Source organism: Petaurus breviceps, unplaced genomic scaffold, assembly GCF_028583685.1.
Source record: "Petaurus breviceps papuanus isolate PSGF00001 unplaced genomic scaffold, PetGlider_PUasm1.0 90760, whole genome shotgun sequence".
Classification (NCBI taxonomy): Eukaryota; Metazoa; Chordata; class Mammalia; order Diprotodontia; family Petauridae; genus Petaurus; species Petaurus breviceps.
Genome location: NW_027187338.1, coordinates 2,652,944 through 2,666,138, shown reverse-complemented (window position 1 = coordinate 2,666,138; position 13,195 = coordinate 2,652,944). Strand labels below are relative to the sequence as shown.

At 44.6% G+C, this 13,195-nt stretch overlaps 1 protein-coding gene across 1 annotated transcript in view; it reads left to right on the top strand.

Annotated features, from left to right (window-relative positions):
* Window positions 1–3,855, top strand: part of PSMB2 (proteasome 20S subunit beta 2) — a 35,736-nt gene extending 31,881 nt beyond the window's left edge. The window contains exons 5-6 of the mRNA XM_069067919.1: window positions 1,663–1,712; window positions 3,625–3,855. Coding sequence (XP_068924020.1) covers window positions 1,663–1,712; window positions 3,625–3,729 — 155 coding nt within the window. The 3' untranslated portion in view covers window positions 3,730–3,855. The remainder of the gene's footprint in view (window positions 1–1,662; window positions 1,713–3,624) is intronic.
* The last annotated feature ends 9,340 nt before the right edge of the window (window positions 3,856–13,195 follow it).

The window sequence follows — 13,195 nt, the reverse complement described above, 5'->3', positions numbered from 1 at the left end:
ACCTCTTTATCTTGCCAGCAAACCAGTCCTTTTTTCCTCCTGAGAAATGTTGCTGATATGCAGAGCTTTTTACCAAATGCAACCTTTTTGTTTCGGCAAACCTGTGTTTAACAAGCCTTACTTAGCATTACTGGCCTTCAGCACTTGGAATTTGTTTCTCATTTTGTCCCTCTGTGCATCATTGGTGCCTGCTCTACAGCTCCCATGGAGTCGAACAGGTAGTCTATCAGTTGCTTTAAGAATTCAGTGACCTGAGAGGGGCGGCTAGGTGGCACAGTGAACAGAGCACAGGCCCTGGAGTCAGGAGGACCTGAGTTCAAATCCGGCCTTAGACACTTAATACTTACTAGATGTGTGACCTTGGGCAAGTCACTTAACCCCAATTGCCCTCCAAAAAAAAAAAAAACAAAAAAGAATTCAGTGACCTGGGAAGAGTGGGTGAGGCAGAGGAGGTAAGACAGAGAGCCATCAATGTCCCAGTAAGGACAGCTGCAGCTCTGGTTTTCTAATCCATTTTAGGCCCATTATTTCTATATCCACTCTATTCTCTAGATCAGTGTTGACCAGTAACAGTCTCTCCTTGGAGATCAAGACTAGTTTTCCAGTTCATTTTGACAAACATTTATTAAACTACTATATATAAAACCTTGCGCTAGGGAGGGGGGAGATACTAACATCAATAAAGTGCTGTTTTGTCTAGATCCACAACAATTGGCAACAAAAATTATAGACATAGGGATCCTGAGTTGTGTTTGACTCTGGCCTTATAATTCCTTCCTTCCAGCCCAAGGCTGTCCATCCTAGCACCTGCATTAACCATTGCAAGGAACAGGTGGTTCTGATAGCTTCAGCATGTGAAGACTTTGGCCATGAGGACAAATAACTTTTCCTCTAAATTTCCCTCTTTCCCTTTCTATCCAGCACAATAAATGAAGCGTTTCTATTTGTTACTGTTTCCATTTCCTATAAGCTCATCCATATCAATATCATAGTCTCCGTCTAAGACGTTAGTAGCCCTTGCCTTTTGGTAATTCTTTTGTGACTTGTCAGTGATTCTTCCAGCCTGCCCACCAAAAACCAGGAGGAAAAAGCCCAAGCCCCACCAAACTCTAATTGCACAACATGTCATCCCAGTTTGCCATCCCCATCAAGAGCCCCTTTTCGTTCTGATGTTTGAGAATCACAGAGATAGCCCACACGTGCCTTCCCCATTGTTATAGTTAATACCCAGCAGGGAAAGTAGCACTGAAACCCAGGCCCTGCTTTTCCCCTTGACTTGCAGCCGGCCCTAGGCAGATGGAGCTGATTTAAATCCGTAATAAAGTCAAGGGGAGAGAGACGGCTGGACTTCTCCAAAGGCAGATCCCTGGCCATGGGAGGCAAAATTCCGTCATGCTTCCCATTCTCTGTAACAAATCGATTCGCAATGGCTTGTGGCAGTGGGAACCCTCAGGTCCAGGGCACCCTGGAGTACATATGGAATGTGTTTGCTCCAAGTTGGAAGGAGAGTTTTTCTCCAGTTCTTTTCTTTTGGTCGTGTGTGCACTGAGCTGAAAAAGCTGTTTAAATTTAATAAAATGTTTGGGGTGGGAGAGTTAGGCTTTAATTAAAGCAGCCTGTGTGTGCGTGTGTGGAGCAGTGTGTCTGTGCTTTCTCGTTCAGGTATCACGCGTGAGGAGGCCGTAGAGCTCCTGAAGAAATGTCTGGAGGAGGTGAGTGGCTCCCATGCGATCTTGAGAAAGGAATGTTTGTCTGCTTGTGTTGGCCAATGTTTTTCCTGTTCCTCAGTCGCATTTTTTTCCTGTCCTTGCCAGAAGGCGTAATAAATACCCGCTAGCCAGATGTGGAGTGGCTACTGAAGGGAGGGTTTGGGGGGTGGCAGTCTTGTTATCTTTGCTAGCATGGTTCACGTCCTCCCCAAAGTAAACTCTTCAGCTTCATTGCTTTTCCTCACTGCAGCTCCTTCTACACTTCACATCCTATTGGTGCAGCCAACCACGTATGGCGCTTTTTAAGCTTCATATCTACTGTGGCCCTAAGATTTGACCTCTTAAAAAACATACTGTCAGTCAGACGAGGTAAAACTCTATCAAGTGCTCCATCCATGCCAGCTGTCAGGGGTACATGAATTCTTAAATCATTTTCCTTCAGTATGGAGCGTAGATGAAGTAAACTCCTTCTGGGGGGAGTGTAGACAAGTCTGCATTCAAGGGGCAGCAGAAAGCAACATGGAGGTTTGAGGCAAAGGAAAGGGCCGAGGCGGAGATGGAGGTTGAGGACATTTGGTCATTGAGCTGATGAGGGAAAGATTTCTTTATTGACCCCTCATCCCAAGGTTGCCCGTGACAGTCTAAAAATGGTACACTGGGAGTTTGTTTTTCTGGAGAAAGTAACCACTTTAGGCTTCTCAGAGACGTTAACTTTCCTAATTGTCTTTGCCCATGCTCCTCAGAGTGAAGGACAGAGCACACCATGGTCTGTCTAGTAGAACTGGGTGGGAGCAGGCATGTGCAGTGAATGTTAGTTTATCCTCTCCCAGAAGCCTATTGCATTCACCCCATTGCAGCAACTCCCTCCACTCCCCCTCCCCCTAGTTTGTAATTCTCCCTACCGGAGCAGCATCTTGAGAACAAACTCTCTTTCATACTTTCCTGATCAAGTCAGCTGAAAGGCTGGGGCAGCTGGGGGGCCCAGAGGTGGCTTTTAGGAACTTGGAATCTTCCCATGTGCTACTGAGGCTTTTTGTTTGCTGGTGCTCACAAAGACTGTCAATCCATGCCCTGCATTGCCCAGTGTGAGGCTGGCACTTGGCCTCAAGCTTTTGGTGGAGTGTAGATTGGAGTATGGTGCTCAGCCATAAAGGCGGCTTCCGGGAGCATGTCTTTCTTGGACTGCTTGTCTTGTTCTGCTGGAGTTGGGGGGCTTCAGGGTGTGAAGGCTTGAACAGGGCAGACGGCTGCATCCTGAAGGAAGCCTGGGGAGGCTTCGTTCCTCATAGGAGGAGGGTTATGGAGAGGAGGAGCCTAGGAAGGAGATAGAGCAGCAGTGACTTCCTCCATCTCCATTCCTCGTTTATCCCCAGCTGGGATAGCAACAAAATATGCTTGGAAATGTTCGGACCACAGCCCCCTTGCAATTTCCTCTCACGTAGAAATACTTGTTAGAAAGCAGAGATGATCCCCACGGATACATTGTCCTGAATTGGAGAAGGGTGTTGGGAGAGGGGTTTGAGGTGGGAAGGAGGAACTTGCTCTCACTTTGGTTTAGGCGATTGGCTAATGAGACCTGGAAAGAATACTACCTTGGCCCCTGGCCTGCCATTTTTTTTTTATTAAGTTTTAGTTTGAGACAGATTTTCTACAATGTAAGTAAGATTTGCGTACTACAGGCTGAGTAAGTTCTCATACCCATTTGAGACCAGACCCCGTTCTTTGTGTTCCCAGCTGAGCCTCTCAGGCCAGGGAACTCTTGGAGGGCAGAAGGATTGGAGCTTTCTGGCTTCTTTTGGGTCAGGCATCCAGCCACATCCCCTGGCTCCTGTTAGATGGGCATGCACACTTCTCAGCCTCTCTGGCCTCAGCCTCAGCGTGGAGCTTGTTATCATGTTCTTTATCTCCCCTGCAGCTCCAGAAGCGCTTCATCCTGAACCTACCGTCCTTCAGCGTTCGGATCATTGACAAAGATGGCATCCACGAGCTGGACACCATCCTCCCTTCCAAGAAGAGCTAACCTACCACCGACCCCCAACTGACCCCACCGGCCAGCTTACCTTTTTGCGACTGGCTTCTTTACTATCGTTTTCTACACTTCTGAAATTCAGAGGACTAGATCCCAATAAAGCTGGATATTGACAAACTGGGCTCTTCTCTTCTTTCAGCTTGACTGGACCCTTCCCTCAGGGAAGATGTGTTCTGTCATTGAACTTAGTGAATGGTCTCTTTTCCTTGGGTGTAATTCAGTTGAGTTTCTCCCAGCTCTTCTACACAGTGTACTTCCGTGTTGTGCTGTTGTCTCTCCTTGCCCTCTTTTTTTTAAAGGATTTTTATTGTTATCTTTTGTTTTAATATCACATTTCCCAGTGTATCCCCCTCTCCCTCCAACCACTTTTAATAAAAAAGGTGGGGGGGGGAGATGAGTCATCAGAACTAGTAAACATTTTGTTAAAGTCGGATATACAGTGGGGTGCCCCTCTTCTCGCCCCTAAACTTTGTACAGGAGGGATGGGGAAGTAGGTGTCTTTTCAGATCTCTTTGGGACCAAGCTTGGTCATTATGATTTCACAGAATTTAGTTTAGATTGTTTTATTGTTCTTTTTGTGACCATTATGTATATTATCTTCCTGGTTCTGCTTATTTCATTTTGCTTAAGTTCGTTTAAGGAGCTGACGTGTTTTTTTTTTTTTTTGCTACATTTGAGTGCAAAGCTGTTTCCCTCCCTCCCTTCCAGCCTTGCACTACAGAAGGCCAACATTTAACATGGATGTATATGTGAAACCGTACAATACATAGTTCTTTATATCAGCTCTTTTCTCAGAAGGTGGTCCTTCATAGTTGATTGGAATATCAGTATAACTCAGAATAGCTTAAATCATTCACATTTTCTCTTCGAACAGTGTTGCTGTTAGTGCATCCAGCATTCTCTTGGTTCTGCTCATTTCACTCTTGGATATTTCATGCAAGTCTCTCTGTGTTTTCCTAACATGCCTTCTTACCAAGCAAAAACCAGGTTGCCACAAATTTAGCCCCACTATGCCTCTTCCATCCTGCCTCTCCTAGCACAGAATCATTTTTAATTAGACACTTGCTGCTTGACAAAAGAAAAGTGTTCCTAAAGGGGCCCCAGAATGCCTGTGCAGGACCATGGCCCCCCAAATGTATGTCCTGTCACTTGACTGTGTGATGTCTTTTGGTGATCATAAAGTCAGCTTAGTATAATGGAGAGAGTGCTCCCATTTAGAGTAAGATGCACCCAGATAGACACAGGGCAGTGCCACAGTCAGGACACCTTATCTTCATGGGTTCAAATCCAGCCCCAGACACCTAACTAGCTGTGTGACCTTGGGCAAGTCACTTAGCCCTGTTTGCCTCAGGTCCTCATCTGTACAATGAGAATAATGATAGCACCTCTCTTCCAGGGTTGTTGTGAGGATTAAATGAGATATTACGTGTTAAATGCTGCTGCTGCAACAACCACCACCACCTTATGATGCTGGTCTCCTCACTCTACAGACTCTTTGACCTAGGTCAGGTCACTTAACCACATCTGCCATTTCTCCTAACTCTAGTAGAGGGTCCCAGGCAAACCCAGGTCTGCCTACAAAACATGTTTTTGGAAGATACTTGGACTATCTATTCTTTTGTCATCAAAGGAGGAATACCCACCCCAGAGAGATTCCAAGCCAAAGATTAGGCCTGGGAAGTGTTGGGGAGAGGGGTAAGAGAGCAGGGCTTGCTGGAAGGAGAGAGCAGCAGTCCTGGTGGCCCTTCAGAGCTTCTCCAAGGATCCTCAGTGACATCAATGGGGTCCTAAAGTGGATCTTGTTCTGCTGGAATATTGGAAACCAAGTATCCATTTTGAATACACTTGCAACCTAAATAAAGGTGTTTGCTTAGACAAACTGTTTGGTTTGGCAGGCTGAGCTCCAACATTTTGTTCTCAATTGGTTTTGCATATTTTTTTTAAAGGAATGTAACTCTTCTCTCCAGTAGTTGGAATTTTAATCAGACTGTTAGTAAATCCTAAGTCCCTGTTAAAGGAGAGGAAGCTTGGTTTAATGGAAGGAGACGTAGATTTAAGAGTCAAGAGATTTGGGTTCAAGTTTCTGTTGCAATTCTGCTATGGTGCTTACTACCTGTGTGAGAAGTCACCTGAGTTTGTTTTTTTTTTAGTGTATAACATCATTTAATATAGAGGGAAAGGAACTAGATGATAGAAGAGATCTTAGAAGTCATCTAAGTTCACCATCACAGCCCCCATTTTGGGACCAGAGACAGTGACTTGTCCAAGGTCATTTACCAAGTAAGTGGTAGAACTGGGTTTCTGGATCACTTCTAGTTCCTTTCCAGTTCTCCAACCTGTGATACTAACACTGTTCCCAATAGTTGTAACAGTCTCACAATATTAGAGCTGGGGAGTCTTCCGTCCAACTTCTCATTTTATAGAGGGCAAATTGAGATCTGAGAAATGAAGTGCCTTGTCCAAGGTCACAGAGTAGAATCCAGGTCTGACTTTCATGGTTGGTGGTGGTGGTTTTTTCTTTCCCCACTACTATACCATGCCACCTTGGAGATGGAAAGTAGAGTCAGCAGTTGACCCAAGCAAAGTCAGAAAGTGTGGGGACTACACTGTCCCTTTAATACCCCTTGATTCCTTACCAAAGATTCTGCTCCTGATGGGCTTCCTATTGGCTCCCATCTGCTTACAGGTGATTAATAAACAGAAAACAATTTATCCCTTCCCAGACCTCTGGGTTGGAGGTAGGTTGGAGTACGGAGCATCTGTTTAGCCTCAGGGTAGAGAGAGAACACCAGGGCCAGCTGATGAAGAGATACTGGAGGTTTACCAGGAACCAGCATCTTGGCACCTTCTGGGAAGAAAGAAGGAAACTGGGATGTCTGAACTGCCAACACAAAGTTGCTCTCTGAAGGACACTGAAATCCTGGTTCAAAGGTTCCAGTAAATCTGGCCACTGGTACAGGTCGTGGACCCTTAGAACAGCAGAGTATCAATCAAGTCCCCTCTTAAGGTTGCCTGCTGGGCCCTCACAAACCCATAACTAAGGTCTTTCATTACAAAAGCAAAATCCACGAAGGAGAGTTAGGATCGTTTGCAGAAGCCTTTCAAGGCCTGCTGCCTTCTATTTATTTAATAGTATTTAGTAGTAAAACACGTATTTAATAATGCCATTGATGCCAGAGCTTCAAGGAGGCTGCCTTTGCCTCCTTAGGGTCTGGTCTGCTGAAGTTTTTAAAGGGTTACATTTTCCCACTCCCTTTTTCCCCTCCCACCCCCAACATTTTTATCCTTAGAAAGGGGGAGAGGGATTCTATTCTGATAAATCACCTATTTATACAGCCTTACAGAAGACCTCATTCTAGTGTCTTGAATGTCGTTATAGAGACCATCTACCAACTGATCCATTTTCATAGGACAAAACAGACCAGGGGAAAGGAAATGGTTTATCCAACATCACTAACTTTGTGTTAGAACAGGGACTAGAACCCACACTTCCTAACTTCCAGTCTGGGGCTCTCTCCACAGTACCATACCGCTGCCTTCTAAAAGCCTGAATTTCCAGTGATTTAAAAGTCATGATGAGCAGTCTTAGCTGTCTAAATGCATGAATTTTAATTTGAGGCCACCAGATGTGCAGAAAAGCCGCTAAGTAAACCAGCCATCTACACATATACATCACCACCTATTTTTTATTAGAGCCAAACCAAGCAAGTCAGGAGCTGAAAAATAATAAAAATTTTCCCCAGAAAAAAAAAAAAGGAATCATCAAGGAAAAAAAAAATAATGTCATGACCCTTTTTAAGTCTTTCTGTGTTATTCCAATATCCACAGTGAGCTGTTGCCTCCACTCCAGATAATAATCCCGACCATATGTCTTATTAGCAAAGCCTCAGGCCCAAGGAGTTAACAAGACTCTGTTCTCATTTTTTCGATTTCCTGGCTAAAGATGGTCCCTTCCTGAGGACCTTTGGTGGATAGGTAACTGATAGGACCACAGTCCAGTGTCAGAAGACTTGTACTTTTGTTTTCTTGTTTCATTTTCTTGAATGAAGGCATAAATGGCGTGTTTATCTAATCTACAGGTGGCACAAAGCCAGGCCGGATAGCTAATGGTCTGGAGGCAAGTCAGGATTCCAAACGCATCAGGCTAGAACACTGGGCCAGATCTAATAAGATTAAATTTAAAAGGAATCAATGCAAAGTGGTACACTTGTGTTAAAAAAACAACTCCACAAGTACATATGGGGGAAGCATAGCTGGACAAGGTTGTCAGAAAAGGATCTGGGCTTTTTCATATACCACAAGGCTCAACATGAGTCAATAGTCTGATGGGACACACAAAACTAATGTGACTGCAGACTATTAAGAGATGCATACTATCGAAATGAAATGCTAGCTACACTGTAGTCGACCCTGGGCAGGTCATATCTAAAGTATTGTGTCCAGTTCTGGGAACCGCATTTTAAAAATTTAAAAGACATTTGTTTTTTGTTGGTCAGTCATGTCCAGCTCTTTGTAACCACATTTGGGGTTTTCTTGGGGAAAAATATTGGAGTGGTTTGCCATTTTATGGATGAGGAAACGGGCAAAACTGGGTGAAGTGACTTGCCCAGGGTCACATAGCTAGTGTCTGAGGCTAGGTTTGAACTCACATCTTTCTGACTTTGCAAGGCAGCTAGGTTGAACAGTGGACAGATAGAGTGCTGGGTCTGGAGTCAGGAAGACTCATCTTTCTGAGTTCAAATCCGGCTTCAGACACTACCTGTATGACCCTGGGCAAGTCACTTTACCCTGTTTGCCTCAATTTCCTCATCTGTAAAATGAGCTGGAGAAGACAATGGCAAACCACTCCAGTATCTTTGCTAAGAAAACCCAAAATGGGGTCACAGAGAGTGGGGCACAACTGAAAAACTATTTTAACAACAATTTCCTGACTCCAGGTTTGACGCATTATCCACTGCCCCATCCAGCTGCCCCAAAGACATTTATGAAGATACAACGATAAAAACCCATGCCCTTGAGAAACTCACATGTATACAACTAGGCATATCCAAGATATAGACAGAGTAGATTGAAAGCAGGATTAGAGGGAAAAGTTTATTAATGAATTGAAATTGCCCAGGGAGGAGCAACCAGGATACTGATGGGCCTCAGATTCCTGCCCACATGAGAATTTGTTAAAGGAACAAGAGATAGTTAGACTGGAGAGAAGATTGGGGGGGAGGGTGGGATTGGGGGAGAGAAATGGAGGGGGAGAGGAGGCATAATAATGGCGGTCTTCAAGAAGAGCTGTCATGGGGAACCATCAGTTTTGTTCTGCTTGGCCCCAAAGGTAAGCTAAGAGGGTGGGACTTACAAAGAGGTAAATTCATACTTGATATAAGAAAAAAAACTTGTGATAAGCACTCTGAAGAAGTGGATTGGTGGGCTCACCATCACTGGAGGTCTTAGAACAAAAGCTGTATGGCTCCTTGTTGGATATGTGTAGAGGACTCTCTGGATACATGTAGAAAAGATTCTTCATCAGCCATGGGTTAAACTATGTGCCTACTGAGAGCCTTTCCAAATCTGAAATTCTGTGACCAAAGAAACAGTTGTGATGCAGTGGAATGGACGTTAGGTTTAAACCTGGGTTTAAAGCCTGGCCCAGCCACCTGTAAGACCTTGGGAAAGTCATTTGTTCTGCTTATAGGTCTCGTTTTCTCATCTGTAAAATAATGGAGCTTGATTGGTCTCCTAAATTGCTTTCTAACACCACATTCTGTGGTCCTGGTTGGGTTTGTGCTGTGCAGCCTTCTTGGGTTGAGTCCACACAGGCTAAGTAAGAAGTATACCAAAGACAGCTTGACCAAATCCTGGTGGCACTCTGTGCTGGCTCACCCTGGTTCCTTGTGGCTGCTCATTTATAGCCAAACTAAAGACAGAGCCTGGGGGACAGACTCCATGAAGCATGGGGGACATGAAGCATGACTTCCTCCTCATAGGTTTAGAATAGGGCTTCTTAACTTTTCGGTCATGGATTCATTTGGTGATCTGTTGAAGCCTGTGAACCCCTTCTCAGAATAATGTTTTTTAAATACAGAAAATAAATAGGATTACAAGGGAAACCAATTATATTGAAATACAATCCATAGCAGGAAAGTTGATCATGTGTGATCTACATAGGTAATTTTGAAGTAGAAATGAGTCCAAACTATTTCAAAACAACTTGCAACAACTAATTTGATATTCAATTCAATCTATTAAGTACCTTCTATGCTGCAGGTGGGCAGCTAGGCAGTATGGTGGATAGAGTGCCCTGGGGCCTGGAGTTAGGAAGACTCATCCTTGTTAGTTCAACTCCAACCTCAGACACTTAACACTTGATATCCGTGTGACCTTGGGCAAGTCACTTAACCCCAAATGCCCTGCACTCCACCCCCTCCTCCAAAAAAAGCAAAAAGAAAAAGGAAGTTAGTGAAAAGAAAAATGTGATTTTTGTCTCATGCAGGTTCATGGATACACTGAAATCTAAGTCTGTGGTCCCCAGGTCAAGAACCCCTCTTCTAGAGGTATCATCATTACCTCTGAGCCCTCCTGTAACAGATTGGGGTTGCCCCCCACAAGAACAAAGAGCTTCAGCTTCCAGGGCTCCACAAGTGGTCTCTTTCCCTCTCAGGAATCCTGCACCATGATGGGGTTATATCAAATAACCTCTGAGGACCTTTCCAGTTTCTATAATGTTAGTATAGGACAGGGGTGGTAAACTTGCAGCCTTGAGGCCACATGTGGCCCTCTAGGTCCTCAAATGCAGCCGTTTGACTGAATCCAAACTTCACAGAACAAATCCTGTTACAAGAAGGATTTGTTCTATAAAACTTGGACTCAGACAAAAGGCTGCACCCAAGGACCTAGAAGGCTACATATGGCCTCGAGGTCACAGCTTCCCCACCCTGGCATAGGAGATAAGGACTCGGCATTCATCACGGGTAGTCCTGGTCAAAGAGGGAAAGGTGTTCTGTGTCTTTTCACCATGACTCAACTAAAACTCTAGCTACAAAGCTGGTCTGGGCCTTATCACTGGGTACCATCTTTGCTAGACTAAACCCTCAAAGCTCATTAGCCAAGATTTGACTCTACTCCACAGGCCCCAGTTGTGCCAATACCCACCAATATCTTCTCCTCAGTATCTTAACTCCTCCCCCCACCATCCTGTTAAGGTTTCCTTCTTTTTCTAAGTGAAACAGACTAAAACTTGCTTCCCTCTGAATTTGGGCCCCTTTCTTGGCCTTTCTGGGGAGGAGCAAGATTTTCTTCTCCCCAGCAATACTCACAGTTCAAACCGGGAGCAGTCTTGTAAATGCAAAGTGACATTTTAAGCGGTTTGGTTCCGTGATAATGTGCCATTAGGTCGTTATCCAATAAGGTTATTCATGTTTTCTAATTCAACCCAGCTGTGGAAGGAAGAGTGCAAAACCTCTTGCTGCTGTTGGAGGGCCAGGATTGGGGGGGGGGGAGAGAGAGAGACACAGAGAGACAGAGACAGAGAGAAAAGAGAGAGTGCTGTTAGTACTTGGTCCTGTCCTTCTCAGAGCCCCTTTGCCTTTTCTAGATATTTCATTGGCGTGAAAATTGCTTGGCATTTTACTTTAAATGTACTTAACATCTTCAGGAGGCTGGCCCTAGGCACTGGATTCAATGCTGCAGGCTAAGGGCATGAAGCTAATACAGTTCCAAATTGCTTTCCAGAACTGGATTTAGTGCCATTTTTTTATATGCTTGTTAATAGGGGATGAAACGCACAGAACAAGGTAAAAGACAAGATTACTGCCCACTAGCAGCTTGAAGCATGGAATAAAAATGGTCCTTGGGGCATGGTAGATAGAGAGAATGGACAAAGATGGAGCAAAAGAGAAAGGAATGAGAGCCTGTGATAGTAATGGCAATTAAAGATTCCCCTGTATTGGCTTGGTTTTCAAATTGATTGTGTTAAAACCCAGAGTTTGTTAATCCCACCTGTGGGATGGGCTTGTTGATGTGAAAAGAAAGTCCTGAACTGGGAGGAGCTGGTGATGTAGATTTGGAGAGACACTAGAGAGAGGAGGAAGATCTTTTTGGAAGCAGCACCTCGTGGAGAGAGAGAGACTAAGAGAATTGCTGGTGGCCGCTTTGAATTGCCCTGGACTTTTGAGACTTGCCCCCCTGAGCTGCCAAGGACTGAGGAGACATGGCTGTTTTGCTGGTACTTTGTCTGTCTGTTTTGATGTTATTTTGCCAGATTTGTCCACTGGTGAAAGACTGTCCTGTTGAAGAAGTCCTGGAACCTGGCATTTGGTTAAGAAGCCCTGAGACTGTCCTGCAGACAGAGAGTGAATACTGTCCACTGATGAGGGACAGTACTGTTGTTGCAGGGGTCTGGAGACTGTCCTGCAGACAGAGTGAATACTGTCCACTGGTGAAGGACAGTGCTGTTGTTGCAGGGGTCTGGGAACCTTTATGTTGGTTCGGAAGCCCTGAAGAAGGATTTTCTTGCTGTATGTTTACAGAAATCCTGGGAGAGGGCTTTGCTAATGTGTTCAGGGGTTCTAGGACTGTTCTACAGACAGAGGATAAATTCATGAAGGGACTGGCAATGTATCTTATGGCCTTGCTAAGCCTTGTCTCCCCAGGAACTAAGATTGCTGAGAACTTGCCTCGTGTCAAAATGAAGAAAAGACCTCCATTTGGGTATTAAGTGCTGTGTTTAAACTTGATGTAACTCTGGGGTAGATTCAATTGTGATCCAGGGGTGGGGAACTTTTGACCTTATGTTTGGAAACTAATCTCCATTTGAGAAGAGGGGCTTTGTGGTGGACTTAATTAAGGTATAGCCTAGGGGTGGAGAAGTATTTAGAACAGGGACTTTGTAATTGATTGAATGATTGGAAGGTCCTGGGATGGGGTAGTACTTGGAGATTATTTAATCACACTTAGTAAATGCTGTATTTTGAATGATGTCATGTTTTGATCTCCTCTGTTCTTGGTTTGTCACTGAATAAAATAGAGAGCACCTATGCTGGTATTTTGAACCTGGGAAGTTGCCTTTGTTTGGCATTACATTACAGAGCCCCAAGACACTTACACTGTGAGTCCATCTCTAACAGGAAAGAGTTGCAGCTCAAGTTAAATTCACTGCAGGACAGGTCTTGGAAAATACCAGCCATACTCTGCCCATTCACTGTAGGATCCCAGGGAACATACATCCAGTATTCCCCTAAGGAGGGGTGTCACTATACTTTTATACAAATACATGCCATCCATAGCCTGTCTTCTTATGCTTGCCTAATTTTCCTATTAATGGAATCCCTTGAGCCAGGGCCTTCCAGAAGTCCATTCCCTGACAGTTGGAGCCATTTCCTGGGACACCTCATCTTGGGGGTGGGCCTAATTCAATAGCACGAAATTCACTACTGAGGTGGTTAAGAAGGGGAGAGAAGCTGTC